This window comes from Terrapene carolina, unplaced genomic scaffold, assembly GCF_002925995.2.
Source record: "Terrapene carolina triunguis isolate 2854851 unplaced genomic scaffold, T_m_triunguis-2.0 Scaffold111, whole genome shotgun sequence".
In the NCBI taxonomy this organism is placed as follows: Eukaryota; Metazoa; Chordata; order Testudines; family Emydidae; genus Terrapene; species Terrapene triunguis.
Genome location: NW_020664462.1, coordinates 10,705,027 through 10,718,845, shown reverse-complemented (window position 1 = coordinate 10,718,845; position 13,819 = coordinate 10,705,027). Strand labels below are relative to the sequence as shown.

The 13,819-nt window shown below is 40.1% G+C and overlaps 1 protein-coding gene across 2 annotated transcripts in view; it reads right to left on the bottom strand.

Moving 5' to 3' along the window:
* The window catches only part of LOC112104513 (sodium channel protein type 5 subunit alpha-like), an 83,987-nt gene extending 70,955 nt beyond the window's left edge, over positions 1–13,032 (bottom strand). Inside the window, exons 1-7 of one of the 2 annotated variants that reach the window (XM_026652028.1) lie at positions 12,790–13,032; positions 10,937–11,057; positions 8,814–8,934; positions 6,790–6,918; positions 4,865–4,956; positions 3,425–3,646; positions 322–385 (exon numbers count right to left, since the gene is read on the bottom strand). In XM_026652028.1, coding sequence (XP_026507813.1) covers positions 322–385; positions 3,425–3,646; positions 4,865–4,956; positions 6,790–6,918; positions 8,814–8,934; positions 10,937–11,057; positions 12,790–13,032 — 992 coding nt within the window. The remainder of the gene's footprint in view (positions 1–321; positions 386–3,424; positions 3,647–4,864; positions 4,957–6,789; positions 6,919–8,813; positions 8,935–10,936; positions 11,058–12,789) is intronic. The other variant, XM_026652027.1, reaches the window with a different exon arrangement.
* Between the last annotated feature and the right edge of the window lie 787 nt (positions 13,033–13,819).

The following is a 13,819-nucleotide window of genomic DNA, read 5'->3' as shown; positions in this document are numbered from 1 at the left end:
TTTAAAATATAATTCACTAAATGGAAATATGTATTAAATGCATTCCTGAGAAGAAAGTCAAAGTCATTGCAAGAACATCTGCCAGGAGGCCTGGAAATAATTTAGACCTGAGTAAGGAAACCACAGGTTTGAGCTTTATCCCCTATCCTTCATTAAATTGTCTTATTATTTGTATATATTTTCATTATCCTTGTTCCCATTACTGTTGTTGTTAGGAACATGAAATCTGTTTTTCACATTAATCACTGGTGGACTGAATTAAGCCAAAGAATATGAAGCAAAGAAAGAAAAGGCTCAAGAAAGATTGTAGATTGCAGTTACCCAGCATCTGAGCCATTGCCACACAACAAGCTATCAGTGGTGTGATTCTTCTTGAGAACATTTTCTACAATAAAAATGAAAGCATAGTAAATCAAGAATACTTTTTAACATCAACCCGCTAGATTAATATGAATTGTAATACACACACAGGTAAAATAGGCATTTGATGATTAAAAAAAGTTACTCATGTGTAGAATAGCTGGAGTTCTTTAAGATGTGCTGTTCATTCCACTCGTTGCACCCCATGCACTAGAGATTAGAGTATTTTGGCGAGCAGAGTCCATTGTGTCCCTGCATGTACCTTAAATGTCCTTATGCTTCCATACCAAGGGCATAAAAACATGGTGCATGCCCAACTGCCACTCAGTTCCCTTGCCACTGCAGAATCCATACATAATAGGACTTTGTAGTAGTTGGGAACAAGGGCAGGTCCTGAAATACATATATATGGACAACACATCTCGAAGAATTCCAGTTACTGTGTAGGTAAGTAATTTTTCTGTCTTTGAGTTGTTCTCTCTCTCTCTCTCTATATATATATATATATATTGTACTCTTGATAACTCCCAAACTCTCTCTCCGCTTTCATGAGAGAGATTCCTGAAAAGAGATGGGGAAAGGGGGTGAGGGGTAGGTGTACAATGGAATCATATGGAGTAACGTACTGAGACAGTCTCCAGTACTTAGCAGTCTGTTGTTATAGAGACCCATGGTTCCTGGAAGAAGTGTAGATGGTTTCCAAACAGAGGGGGAGAAGGGTCTAGATCTATCAAAATGGTGGTCGTGCAAATCCTGACTAACCTGTCAAAATGATTGCTTACTCATAGATCCAGGGTAGGATGTAGGGGTGATTATCACAGGTGTTTGCCAAATATTTTTACATGGTCCAATAAACCATCATTAATGGGGAGTGTCACACACCGTGGCATTATGGCATGGAGAATGTCTAGCAGTTTCTGTGGGGACTCCTGCATCTCCACTAATGGACTCTGGAGGAACTCAGCTATCTGCTTTAGCAGTTCTTGGAAGCTCTTACAGTCATCTGGATGAGACAATGTAGAGGAAATCACTGCCTCGTCTGAAGATGAGGATTAAATAGCTATAGGCACTTGTAAATCTTCAGTCTGAGGATGTTTCTCCTCCTCATAAATTTCCTCTATCGGTTGAGGATCATGTGACACCATCTGAGGCATTGCCCTGAGCCCCTTCCTGCACACCGCACCCCCTCCCACACCCTGCACTCCCTCCCACACCCCAACCCCCTTCCTCAGCCCTACATTCATGGCACTGCATGCAATTTCCCCACCCAGATGTGGCCCTCGGGCCAAAAAGTTTGCCCACCCCTGTGCTAGACATTAATATCTCATTGGATTGTATGTGCTATCATCGTATGTGAAGTTATGAAGTTTGGCTATGTATGTGTTACTGAAAAATGATGTGAGGTTGAAAACACCCACAAGCAGCCTTTCAGGTACAACAGTAAAAAGGCGAAACAATGTTAATGGCTCATTGAGGAAAAGCACACAAGTACAAGGCTTACCCCAGGAACTGTGTACAATAGAAACCTCTCAGAGCTAGCACTACACAATGGGAACTGTTTGACCCAGGTCACAGCAAAAGAGCTTTCCAGCAAGTGGGAAGAATATATAAAAGAGGGAAATGACATCATGATGGTACCTCACTCTCCCTAAAACAACACACCTGGAAACACCCGAGGAACAAAGACTGAACTGGGGGAAGTGATGGTCCCAGGCTAAAGGTATTTCTAGCCTGAGTATGAAAACCTGGGAAACCCAAGTTGCAAAGCAAAGACAGTTTGTACATTAAGAATCTGCCAGCTTGTTTATTTATCACTCAGGGTGAGAATTTGCTAATTTATATCCTATGTTAAGCTAAATTAGCAGTTTTGTTTATTTACTAGGTAATCTGCTTTGATCTCTTTGCTATCACTTATAATCACTTAAAATCTATCCTGTTGTAGTTCATAAACTTATTTTATGTTTTAATCCAAACTAGCGTGTGTTTGACTAAAGTGTCAGGGGAAAATCTCAGCTTGGTCACCACAAGTGTGTATGGTCTTCTTCACATTGAGGGGGAGGTGGACTGGGTATTAAAACCATATACTAGCCAGAGTTGACCAGGGCAGGATGGTACTGCTCTGGGGTCCTAGGCTGGGAGGCTGGTGGTTAGAAAGCCTGCATGTAACTGCAGTTGGGTGTGTCCCTACCTGTGTGAATGCTGGTGAAAGTGCAACCTTGGAGGGCTCTGCAGCTTGTCACAGCAGCACAGTGTGAGAGGGAGCCCAGGCTGGTGGATCAGAGGGCTCAGTGGTATCCCAGCTCCAGGTGGCAACCCTGGGGGGAACCCGTCACACATGCAAACACTTTTTCTGGTGTGGTTCCTCTGGTGTATTTTGAGATATTTCTTCTGCATAAAGCTCTTTCTTCCCTTGGTGCATCTAACTAGTGCCTGTCCTCTGAGAATGCTTTGGTGTGTTTTCACATACCTCTATTCTCATCCATACTTTCAGCACTAACTGTGGTCATGACATACATATGGAATAAAGAGATATAGAATGTATTTCAAGGAAAAAAGCAAGCAATTTAGCTGAATCTTTAATAAAACTGTTCACAGGCCACATCAAAACACATAAATGTGTAGCCTACTTAAACATACAGTTTTCTGTACAGTTATAACTGTTCAGCACACTGTACAGGGCAGAACTTCTGGGAATTACATCAGAGAATGAGCTAATGTGCATTTCAGTTACTATGGTATCATACTGGGAAACATAGATGAATATTATCGGAAATTTTGGGAACACTATTTCCAATACTTTTGATGAGGGAGGAGAGGGGAGAGAGAGAGAGACAGAATTGTATCACCAAGAGCAGAAATTATCCCAGGACATTTGCAAACCACTCTGGCATTTTGATGACTAATGTGTTGTGGTAGCAGTTCATTGGTATTTTCAATATCATTTGCAGTGCAGGAGTGTCTCTCTCTCTCTCTCTCTCTCTCTCTCTCTCTCTCTCTCTCTCTATATATATATATATATATATATAATACTACAATTTTAAAAAGAAATACGAGGGCAGTTTACCTGAATCATTAATAAACAAGTCAAAGGAGTCCCATGTCTTATCATCTGAAGTAATAGTTCCGTTGGTGTAGTTAAAACTCCTGACACACTTATGTCTCAAATTGCCCTTAAAGAGCTGGAGGCCAACGAGGGCAAAGACACTCAAGCAGAAAAGGGTCAGGATCATCACATCAGTAAGTTTCTTAACAGACTGGATCAGTGCACCTACAATGACCTTCAGTCCTAGGGAGATGAAATTCAACAGTGTATGGACTGAGAAACTGATACACATACGGTATACCATTCTTTTTGAGATTTAAAACAAGATACAGCAGCCACCGTTTCATATTTACTGGGCCAGTGTTACATGCATCTTTGCAATACAAGCATAGCCCAGATGAGCTAGAAGTGATCAACATGAGAAATGTAGTTTTTTCCCCTACACACACTTATCCCTAGCACTTTTGCGGGGAAAGCAGGCTGTATGGAGGGCAGAAGACTTCTTATGTTCTTCCCCCACGTATTGCACCCTCCTCCATGCAAGGATCAGGATAGTCTGTCTTTCATAATCTAGAAAGGGGAATAAGCATCATGCTAATAAATTTTACAGTGATGCTACCTAGGGAGGACCTGTGAACACTAGAGACATACAAAAAATAATACAGACGGACCAGACAGAGACCAATGGACCAGATTCATCGACCTTATTCAAGTTTTATACAGCCCTTCCTTAATCAGGCAATACCTAATTGACTTTCCTGATTAAGGAATAAGTAAAAACTGAATAGGATCTGACCAAATAATAATAAATAATTATAAAGCACAAGTCTGTTGAGGTATTGACATTGCACAGTCAAAAAAATGATAAACAAGAACAATTAGAAGGGCTTTCTGTGTAATAGACATTATAAAGATCAAACAAAATCCTCAAAGACATAAATAAACAAAATAAATTAGATGGCAAATTGTTTCCAGTGCTTAAATCATTCTGACTGGGCCAACAATCCTGAGGGTACATCTACACTACAGGGGGGAGTCGATTTAAGATACGCAAATTCAGCTACGTGAATAGCGTAGCTGAATTCGACGTATCACAGCCGACTTACCCCGTTGTGAGGACGGCGGCAAAATTACTTCTGCGGCTTTTTGTCGGCGGCGCTTACTACCACCTCCGCTGGTGGAGTTAGAGCGCCGATTCGGGGATCGATTGTCGCGTCCCGACAGGACGCGATAAATCGATCCCCGAGAGGTCGATTTCTACCCGCCGATTCAGGCGGGTAGTATAGACCAGACCTGAGACACCATCCATGTCCACAAATTCAGTGGTATCTGTAACAGCTGAAAGTTATACAGATAAAAAAAGACAGAAGACCTGCAAAAAAAAACAACCAATAATAAAGTAGTTGGAGGAGAAAATCACTTGTAGTTGGCAGAAAATATTCAAAGATCTGGGCTTCTTACCTGGGACTATTGAAATGGTTTTTAAAGCTCTCAGAACCCTGAATGTGCGAAGGACTGAAACACTGCGTAGATCACTAAATATCGCTACATATCTGTAAAATCAAGACATGACACAATATGCTATTGAATGAACAAAGCAACTATTTTATATGCCCTTTCCTAACTGCTAACCTTTCTGAGTATATAATATCTTGTGCATTAACAAACCACATGTCAAGGGCTCATCCTAAGTATTATAAATCTATTTCTTGGTTACTTCAAATAGAACCTATTTACATGGCAGTGCTTGATTATGCATGTTGCCAACTTTCTACAATACACTTTTAAATTTAAACTAAAATAACACAGAAATTATTCAAAATTATGTATTTAAAGCAGAGGAAGAAGAGAATAATTTCTTTTTGACCAGATCCTCAAGTAAAACTTCAAAGTATGCTTCCTCCCTAGACCCACAATAAAGCTATCAATTCCCCTGCATCACAAGCCTACCTCCTAAAAAAAAATCCATCTATTTTCCTCCCTAAAACAAAATGAATTAAATCTCTCCTTTAGAACTGTGTCCCATATTCCCATAATGCAAAGCAATCTGTTCTCCCCCCAAATAGCCCCATTCCACAAAAGACACCTCACAGGCAGAGATATTAATGAGGTGACTCAGAATGTTTCTCCTAGTTTATTTTATACACAATCTGGTTTGTTTGGAGCAAAGATGGGAAAGACCACAGCAAAGCTTCACTTACACACACTAACAGAGGCACGTGTAACTCCACTTTTCTCTTTTACCTTAATGGTATCATTTTGATATTCTTTCCCTTAGAACAATAGCCAATAGTGCCAAGTGAACTGGTAACAAAAAGGGACCTATGGATATAATCGAACTCTACAGTCCGTGGCTGTATTTGTGTGTGTGATAGGAAGTTCCTCGTCTCCTCTTTGTTGACTGGGCTGCAGTCAGTGTGCTGTCACTGGGAGCACAGTGAGTGAGAAGCTGTCTATGCAGACAGCTCAGAGGAACTCTGTAGGGAGTAGCTCCAGCCACTGTTGGTATGGAGTGTACTCCATACAATCTACTACAGTGAAATAATTGGAAACGCTATGGATGATTGCCTGTTTATTGCCTTACTGTGATAAAAAGAAACCAAGACAGAAGGAACTAAAAGACCCAGTGCCTTTGGAACTCACAACACTCTGGAATGTTTGGAGTAATCAAATAAAACCTGGACTAATAGGTTCTGCCTCTTGTTGGTACTTATATTTGAAAGGAAACTAACATAAAAATGGACATCCCCTATGAGTCTTGAGCTGCGGATTGCAAATATTCTTGACATGCTTGTGTAATAATAGGAAGAGTCTATAATACAGTGGCTTAATGGGTTTGATTTTATTTCCCTCTTGTGGCTGCCACTGTAATAGCTTTCTAATTTCAGTAGTTCAAGCTCAACTTGTGTTTCTGGTGACGAAATCCCAGATTTGATTCACTGACTACAATGGTGTCTGTACGTACGTCGCCAAAGTGCCTTCATACACATGCATGCACGCACACACACTTCATGACACTACAGATATTAAATCTCACTGCCTATCAGGTCAGATCCTTTTCCTATTTCAAATAAAGGGGCTGCTGGTTTCTATGCAATGGAATACAGTATATCTTATTGCTGTCTTTGCCCTCTATGCAGTCCCTTTTATCCTCTTTTGAGGGATTGGCATACTGTTGCTATCCTCTACACCCTACAGTGAAGGGGATACAGGAGCACTAGATCGCTTTTCCAAATACAGTTATTGCTCCTTAAAATGATTTTGTATCCTGGGTGCAAAGTACAACAATTTAGACACTTCAGTGAAAAGTTAGAGAAAAAATCAAAACAAACAAAAATACTTTAGCTGCATGATAACCCTTAATATACATATACACCCTTACTTACGCCAGAACAATGACACTGGAATCCAACCAATTCCACGGATCTCGAAGGAAAGTGAATTCATTCAGACAGAATCCTCTTGCCAATATTTTTATCAATACTTCAAAAGTGTAAATGCCAGTGAAAGTGTACCTGGGGAGTAAAGTGTCCAAGAAATGCGAGAACATTAGCAATTAGTGGAGGCGGCACATTCAGCGTACTCACTCTGTGAGCTGCCTCAGAGCCCCCAGGAGCTGGTCCAATGGCCCCGTTGAAGATAATGGAAAGGCTCCATCGATTTCTATGGGTGTTGGATCAGGATCTAACTCATGGCAATTTGAGATATCTGGATGCAGTTACCAACATTTGTGTCTGCAGCATATTCACTTGCCTCTGACAATTTTCTTTGCTAAAATTTTAAGGTGTCTCAGATTGGGCATTCCAAATTTGAGGTATCCAAAATCACAGGCGAGTTTTAAAATTTTTGAAGATAATTCATATCGTCACCTGTCAATGTGCCAAAATAGCTGTATGTTGGTCAGTTTGTGAATCTGGGAGCCATTTCTTTAAAGAACATTGAAAAACCTACAGAAATACAAACTTACAGGATCTTCATTTTAAAGGCAGCATTGTTTTAAGTGGAAATTGTCAGTAAATGCTCTGCTGGCTTTTCTGAGTGCACTTGTCACTTCAGCAAGACCGAGGTCTCCTGCGGGAATTCTAAAAGCATCTGATACTCAGAAAATATGTTCAGAAATTATTTAACAGCAATGTTGCCCTTTACACTGAGAAAAAATATTCTGAAAATACTGTCTGAGTTCATTCAAACAGATTTTCAATTCTCACAGCATATAATATTCTGTCTAAATTCTGACTCCCTTCCATAGAAACTTAGGGCAGCACACCATTACAAATGGAGATGTATATTAAAATCATGACACAGTTTTATTCAGATATTACAGTTAGCAAAGTGGATGAGCTGATAGACTGAACGTTGTTAATTTAGATGCTGATCCTGCAACGTGCTCCAAAAGAAGAGGAGATGCAGTGATGTTAATGGGATTTGTGCAGGTGCAGGGAGCCAGCTACATAGAGTTCATTACAGGATTGCCAGCAGCAAGTGTTCAAAACTCATGAGTGAGGCCTGAAAAAGTCACACGATTGGCCTAAAAATAATGACATTTTAGAAATAATACATTTGGGGTTCTTTTTCTTTGCCTTCTGTTGTTGAGGCCATTAGGGTTCACATTTTCAAGTTTTCCTCTACAACTAGGAGGGCTAGAATTGTACCTTTTTTTGAAATCTGAGATTTTCAGGTTTTAACATGACTCCAGGAGCTAGGGCTTTAAGACAAAATACTAAATATTGTGATATTTAGTGAAAGTGATAACATTGCAAGAACTGGCAATGTAGAAGACAGAGTTCCACAAGCAAAAAGCATCTGATAGAATATTTTACTAGAGCAAATAGTGCACAACTCAACATCACTGAAAGAAATTTAAAAAGACAAAGGATCACATTTTAAAATCCTTATTCAATATTGACATTGGTGGGAGACTTGTCTAGGTAAGCAATGAGTAAAAACTGAGGAAGGACTTCAGGGCTTAGAGCAATGAAAGGTGGAAGAAAGATAAACAATAAAAGAAATTTAGCACTTTTTTTCCCCTTCATGGCTCAGATTCTGCTCTCCAATGAGTTACTCTGGATTTACAATGGAGCAAATTAAAATAGATGATGGCCCTATTTCCACAAAGTAATAATCCTGAAGTTCTAACAGAAGCAAAAATCCTACTGACTCCAATATGGGGCGGAGGGATAGCTCAGTGGTTTGAGCATTTGCCAGGGTTGTGAGTTTGATCCTTGAGGGGGGCATTTAGGGAACTGAGGTAAAAATCTGTCTGGGGATTGGACTAGATGACCTCCTGAGGCCCTTTCCAACCCTGATATTCTATGATTCTATGACATTACCTTGTGAGAGGACTACAAGATTAGGCTAATTAATTAGAACTAGAGAATTAGGAAAAATAAATTCCTACAGAAATACTTACTCAACATAGATGTTCCATTTAGGAGCTGCAGGTGACTTAGACTTCCGAGGAGTCTCAAATATAGCCATGAAGACACAATTGGTTAAAATAGTGCACATAATAAACATAGTGAACCATGTAAGTAACAGGAGTTAAGGTAAAGAACATTATTGTATACGCAGAAAATATCACTAATACGCAAAGTGTTTTAACAGTTGTGGATTTAATATTTTATTCAAATTCTATGACATGCTTAACAATTTTATTTTGATGTTATTCATTTTAATTAATGTCACTTCATAATACACTATTATTAACATTATTTATAATACAGTAGCATCTAAGCAACTAAGATTGGGACTTCATTGCACTAGGCATTGCGTGTAAAACTTAATAAAAAACAGATCCTACCTCAACGGGCTCAGGGTCTAAATTGAAAAGAATGACAATGAGTGGGGAAAGGGATGTATTTTTATCCTCATTTTACAAATGAGAAACTGAAGTGCAAAGAGATAAAGACCCCAGATCCACAAAGGTATTTAGATTTCAATGGAAGTTAGGAGCCTAAGTAGCTTTGTGGAACTGGGCCAAAATGACTTGCCCAGGGTGACACAGATAGTTGTGACAGGTGGGAATTGAATCCAGATGTCAATGTCCCAGGTCAGTGCCTTAGCCACAAGACCGTCCCTCCTCACACAAAAACCATTTGTTCAAAAAGATACGTGTGGAAAATATATCACTGCTTGGCACTACTCTCCTTCTACCCTTCCTCTTCCCTCATATAATTTGTTATGCTCATTTTGTGGAATCTCCATCTTAAATTGTATTATAAGCTCTCTAGGGCAGGAACCATGACTTTGTATGTGTCTGTACTGCATCTGGCTGGTGCCCTTGGGCACTAATGCAATAAAAGTAAAGGTAATAACAGTGACTTCCTCATGAAACTCTGAGGCATGTATTGCATTATGCCCTTTTTACAGATGAAGAAACAGAGCGGTTAAGTCACTCATCCAAGATCACAAAGAAAGAGCCAGGAACATAATCCAGGGAACTGATCCTGATATCACTGACACTAATATTATAGTATAGTAACTATGGATGTGAGCCTGAAAGCGGTGCCAGGGGTTTGCACTCCCACATACACAGGATCTACAAAAGCGCTGAGCACAGCTCAGTGGCATCACTGGTGCAGATCCCCACTTGCAACTGGTGCAGAAAGCTAAGCAGATACAGTCACCACATCACAGATGTGATCCATGTGCACCCAGCTCTGGAGGAGTGTGCAGAGGGCAGAAGGGGTGGGACACCACACTCCCTGTGGACAAGCAATCCAGGAAGCAGGGTTGCATGCAGAAGATCTTCCCTCCTCAAATTCCCCTATGCCTACCAGCTGCAAGTTTAGGAGCCATCCTTTCAGACAGGGACCTCCAGAGACCCAACAGCTGCACCAAAAGCACCATGGGCCTGAACACAGACAGCCCTGCTGGAGAAGGGGCATGTCTGAACTAGGCTTGCCAGCCCATGCGACCACACTTCAGCATGGTGGAGAGGTGATCCTAGACAAAAATCACCCTCCCTGTACCGTTGCAGAGCCATATGCAGCACCTCTCCATCAGAGCCTGTCCCCTGCTACTAGGATGGGCTTTGGATTACAGAACATATTTCTCCTCAGGGTGCTCATAACACCTTTGCAGGGCTCTATGTGATTGGTGGCACTCTGAGATCCGTACAGTGGCAGGATCATTCCCTCTCTTGGGTCTAAGTATCACTGTGGTACTCCAGTGTAACTTCACAGTGTAAAACTGGTGAAACACTCTAGTGAACCAAGCACATTGACTTTAATGACATTACTCCCAACTTACACAGGTATAGTGAGATCAGAATTGGGCCCTCGGTTACCTGGTTTCCAAGGCCATCCTTCCTCTGTACAGATCTATCCCTGTACTTTCCAGTTTCATATACTAATAATAGTCATTTCTAAAATCATTCAAAATTATCCGTGAGCTATCCGGAGCACATGTATTATTGCTTTTATAAAAAGGCTAGAGCTAGCATATGGTCTAAAATATAACAAGCACAGTATAACACCCATTATCTTGTATTATTATTAAAAAAATAGAATGAGTAAAGCCAACTGAAAGGATATTTGTGTACCAAAATTTTAATCACTGCTCTTCTGATCGGATGAAAAGGGCTAAGTATACACAAGGCACGTGTGGCAGTAAATCGGAAGATTGTTTTTCCTTTGTTCAGTACCATAAATGTCTTTAAAGAAAACAAAAACATGAGAGATAATATGAAATAAATTAAACTTTTACAGAAATTGAATTGAGGATGTTAATGGTTTGTATTTGTGGCCAGAGCTGCAGATTATAGGTAAAAGTTTGATGTCTGGACTTGCACTTTGTTTAAACTGAAAGACTTTTTTTTTGTAATTCTTGTCTATTCCTTTTGATTTATTATATATTTATACCACACAATTTTCAACGAATCAATAAGAAATATTGTGTACTATGGAGAACACATTACATGTCCTTTTTTTCCCAAGGAAAATTTAGGCTATTAATTAATCAGTTTGAAGTTCTCAGTAGGAAACTTCCTTCTTTAGCCCTGATCTTAAAAAGAATTTGCAAAGAAATCATTTTACTCATGTCAGTATTCCCATTAACATAAATGGGACAACTCATGTGAGAGTCAATTTACATACATCTGTAAGCATTTGCAGGATCAGGGCCTTTATTTACTGAACCACTTTCTCAGAATTCACTAATATTGACATTAGAACTCGTCCAGAATTTTTCAATAAAAGTTTTTCATCAAAAAATACTGATTTGTCAGACCTGAAACTTTTCCCACAAAAGAGGTGGTTTTGCTGACATTTTAACTGGGAAGGTTTCTCAGGTCCAGGGTAGAATTTCTGAAAAACCAGGGACCCTGGAATTTCCGCTAAAAACTGGAAAAGGGGAGTGTCCTAACAACTGGGATATACAGTCAGTCGCTCTTCTTCCCTTTCTCAATTTCTCCAGTTGGAGCTCTTCCACTTTGAATAAATAACTAAATATTCTTTGGACCAGAGAGAGACCGACTCTATTGCTCAGTTGTTTTGGAACTCACCTGGGCATATGGGAGACCTGGGTTCAGTCCCCGTGCCAATGAATATTGAATTATTTATACAAGATGTAACAACTGCAACAGGAAAGACTTGGAAAAACCCATCCCATTAGCCTGGGGGATAGGGCTCGAACCAGAGGGTGGGAGACGTGGGTTCAAGTCTCAGAATTTCAGGTATATTTTAAAGACTAAAATATATTCTATAGAAAACATTGTTGAAGAACTGTAAATATATATATATATTTATTTATTTTCTGTATTTCCTTATTAAAATTTATAACATAGGAAATAGACTGTATTAAGTGATTCTGACTATCAGCAGCCTTTAGAGAGAGGCTACATGTAATGTAGTGTCTTTGATCAGCCTACACATAGGTCTAGTAGGCTGAAAGATACTTTAGATAAACCAATAACTCAGTTTTCTGTCATCATGTAGTAACAGATTTTTATATTGTGTCCAATGTTATATTCAGTGTAGGTGAAATTCATCTTTGTGGAGAGGGCTAACATACACCACCAAAGTCCCACTTGAGCCCTATTTGGATAGCTTAAGCAGAAAATAAGTGGTGCATATGCCTCGTGCTGATTAATTTCATTCTGTTTGATTAGTAGATTGTAAAGTTAACGTTTTATTACATTATCACTTAGTACTCCAAGTATGCTAGGTACTTGTTTTATTATAACCTGATTTAATACAGCTGTCTTAATATAATCATTCAAAGGAAGCACTGCCAAATTTAGCTTTCTGACCCCTAAACCAGAAAAGGCTCTCTACTGATAACTGGTCAAGGAGGCATAAAAATCATAGCCCTCAGCATAAGTATTTCTTCTCTGCACATCTTAATAAAGCAAAGTTAAAACAACAAACTTTTTGGATGGCTCTAACCTTGTGATCACTGTAGTAAGGGTCAAGATCCTCCAGTGGTTCCCCAATGAGCTCCTGAGGGGGATTTCCATAGAGAGCAGGCAGCTTCTGGAAAGCCTTCAAGTCAAGCTGGGGCCGAGGTTTCTCTTCAGGCTTCTGACCTATGCATTCCTTCTTGGCAGCGATTCGCTTCTCAATAGCAGCCAAGGATTCACATGTGAACTTGCAGAAATTGTTAGAACATGGTAGTGAGAAGTCAGACATGTTTTCATCCTTTTCCTCCTGTTACAGATTGTATCCCTAGTAGTGGAAACAGCTAACAAGAGGTATCAACGTAAGTGACTACCAAAAACCTGTCAAATACAACCAACCACAGTTAGCTTTGCAGTTGTCTTATAACTGCACCTGCTTTGGTAGCTGTCAATCTCCTAGGCAAACAAAACAAAACAACCACCACCAACCAGAACTTGCATTACTTATTAAATGAGATGTCTTATGTGACAAAGTCAGGCTGGACAGCTGTAAGAGAGTGGTGGATGTCAGATATTTTAGCCTTTTTCCATGTAAACTAACAAGAGTTTATCTCGGGTCAATCGGGGGTTTCTGGAGACCAATTAAAGGCTGCCCGAGACCTTTACAAACCCCTCTTCTGGTGAAAGAGGAGGGGACGCAAGCTGCTGCAGGTTAATGGCAGAGGGAGATAGGCTTCTCCAGAGTGAGAGGCTGCTCTCCTACCTGTTTAGGGGACAGACTGGCACACCAGAGCCAATATCAAGGCAGCATCCTCCCCCAAAGTGGGGGGTAGGAAAAGATATCCCTTTTATTTTGTGTTGTGAATTTGTTTCTTTTGTTTGATGGAGGAGTACTCCTTGGACCTTGAAAATATGGCTAGATAAATCCGGCATGAGAAAACAAACACTCTGCGAAGTCGGGGTGATTTACTCCAGCACCCACCTCCCATTGCAAGAGGAAGAAGTGCTAAGCCCAGCAAGATGGAGGAGATGCCCTGCCACATTTGTTTCTTTCTTTTCATTAATTCCATCAAAGAGTA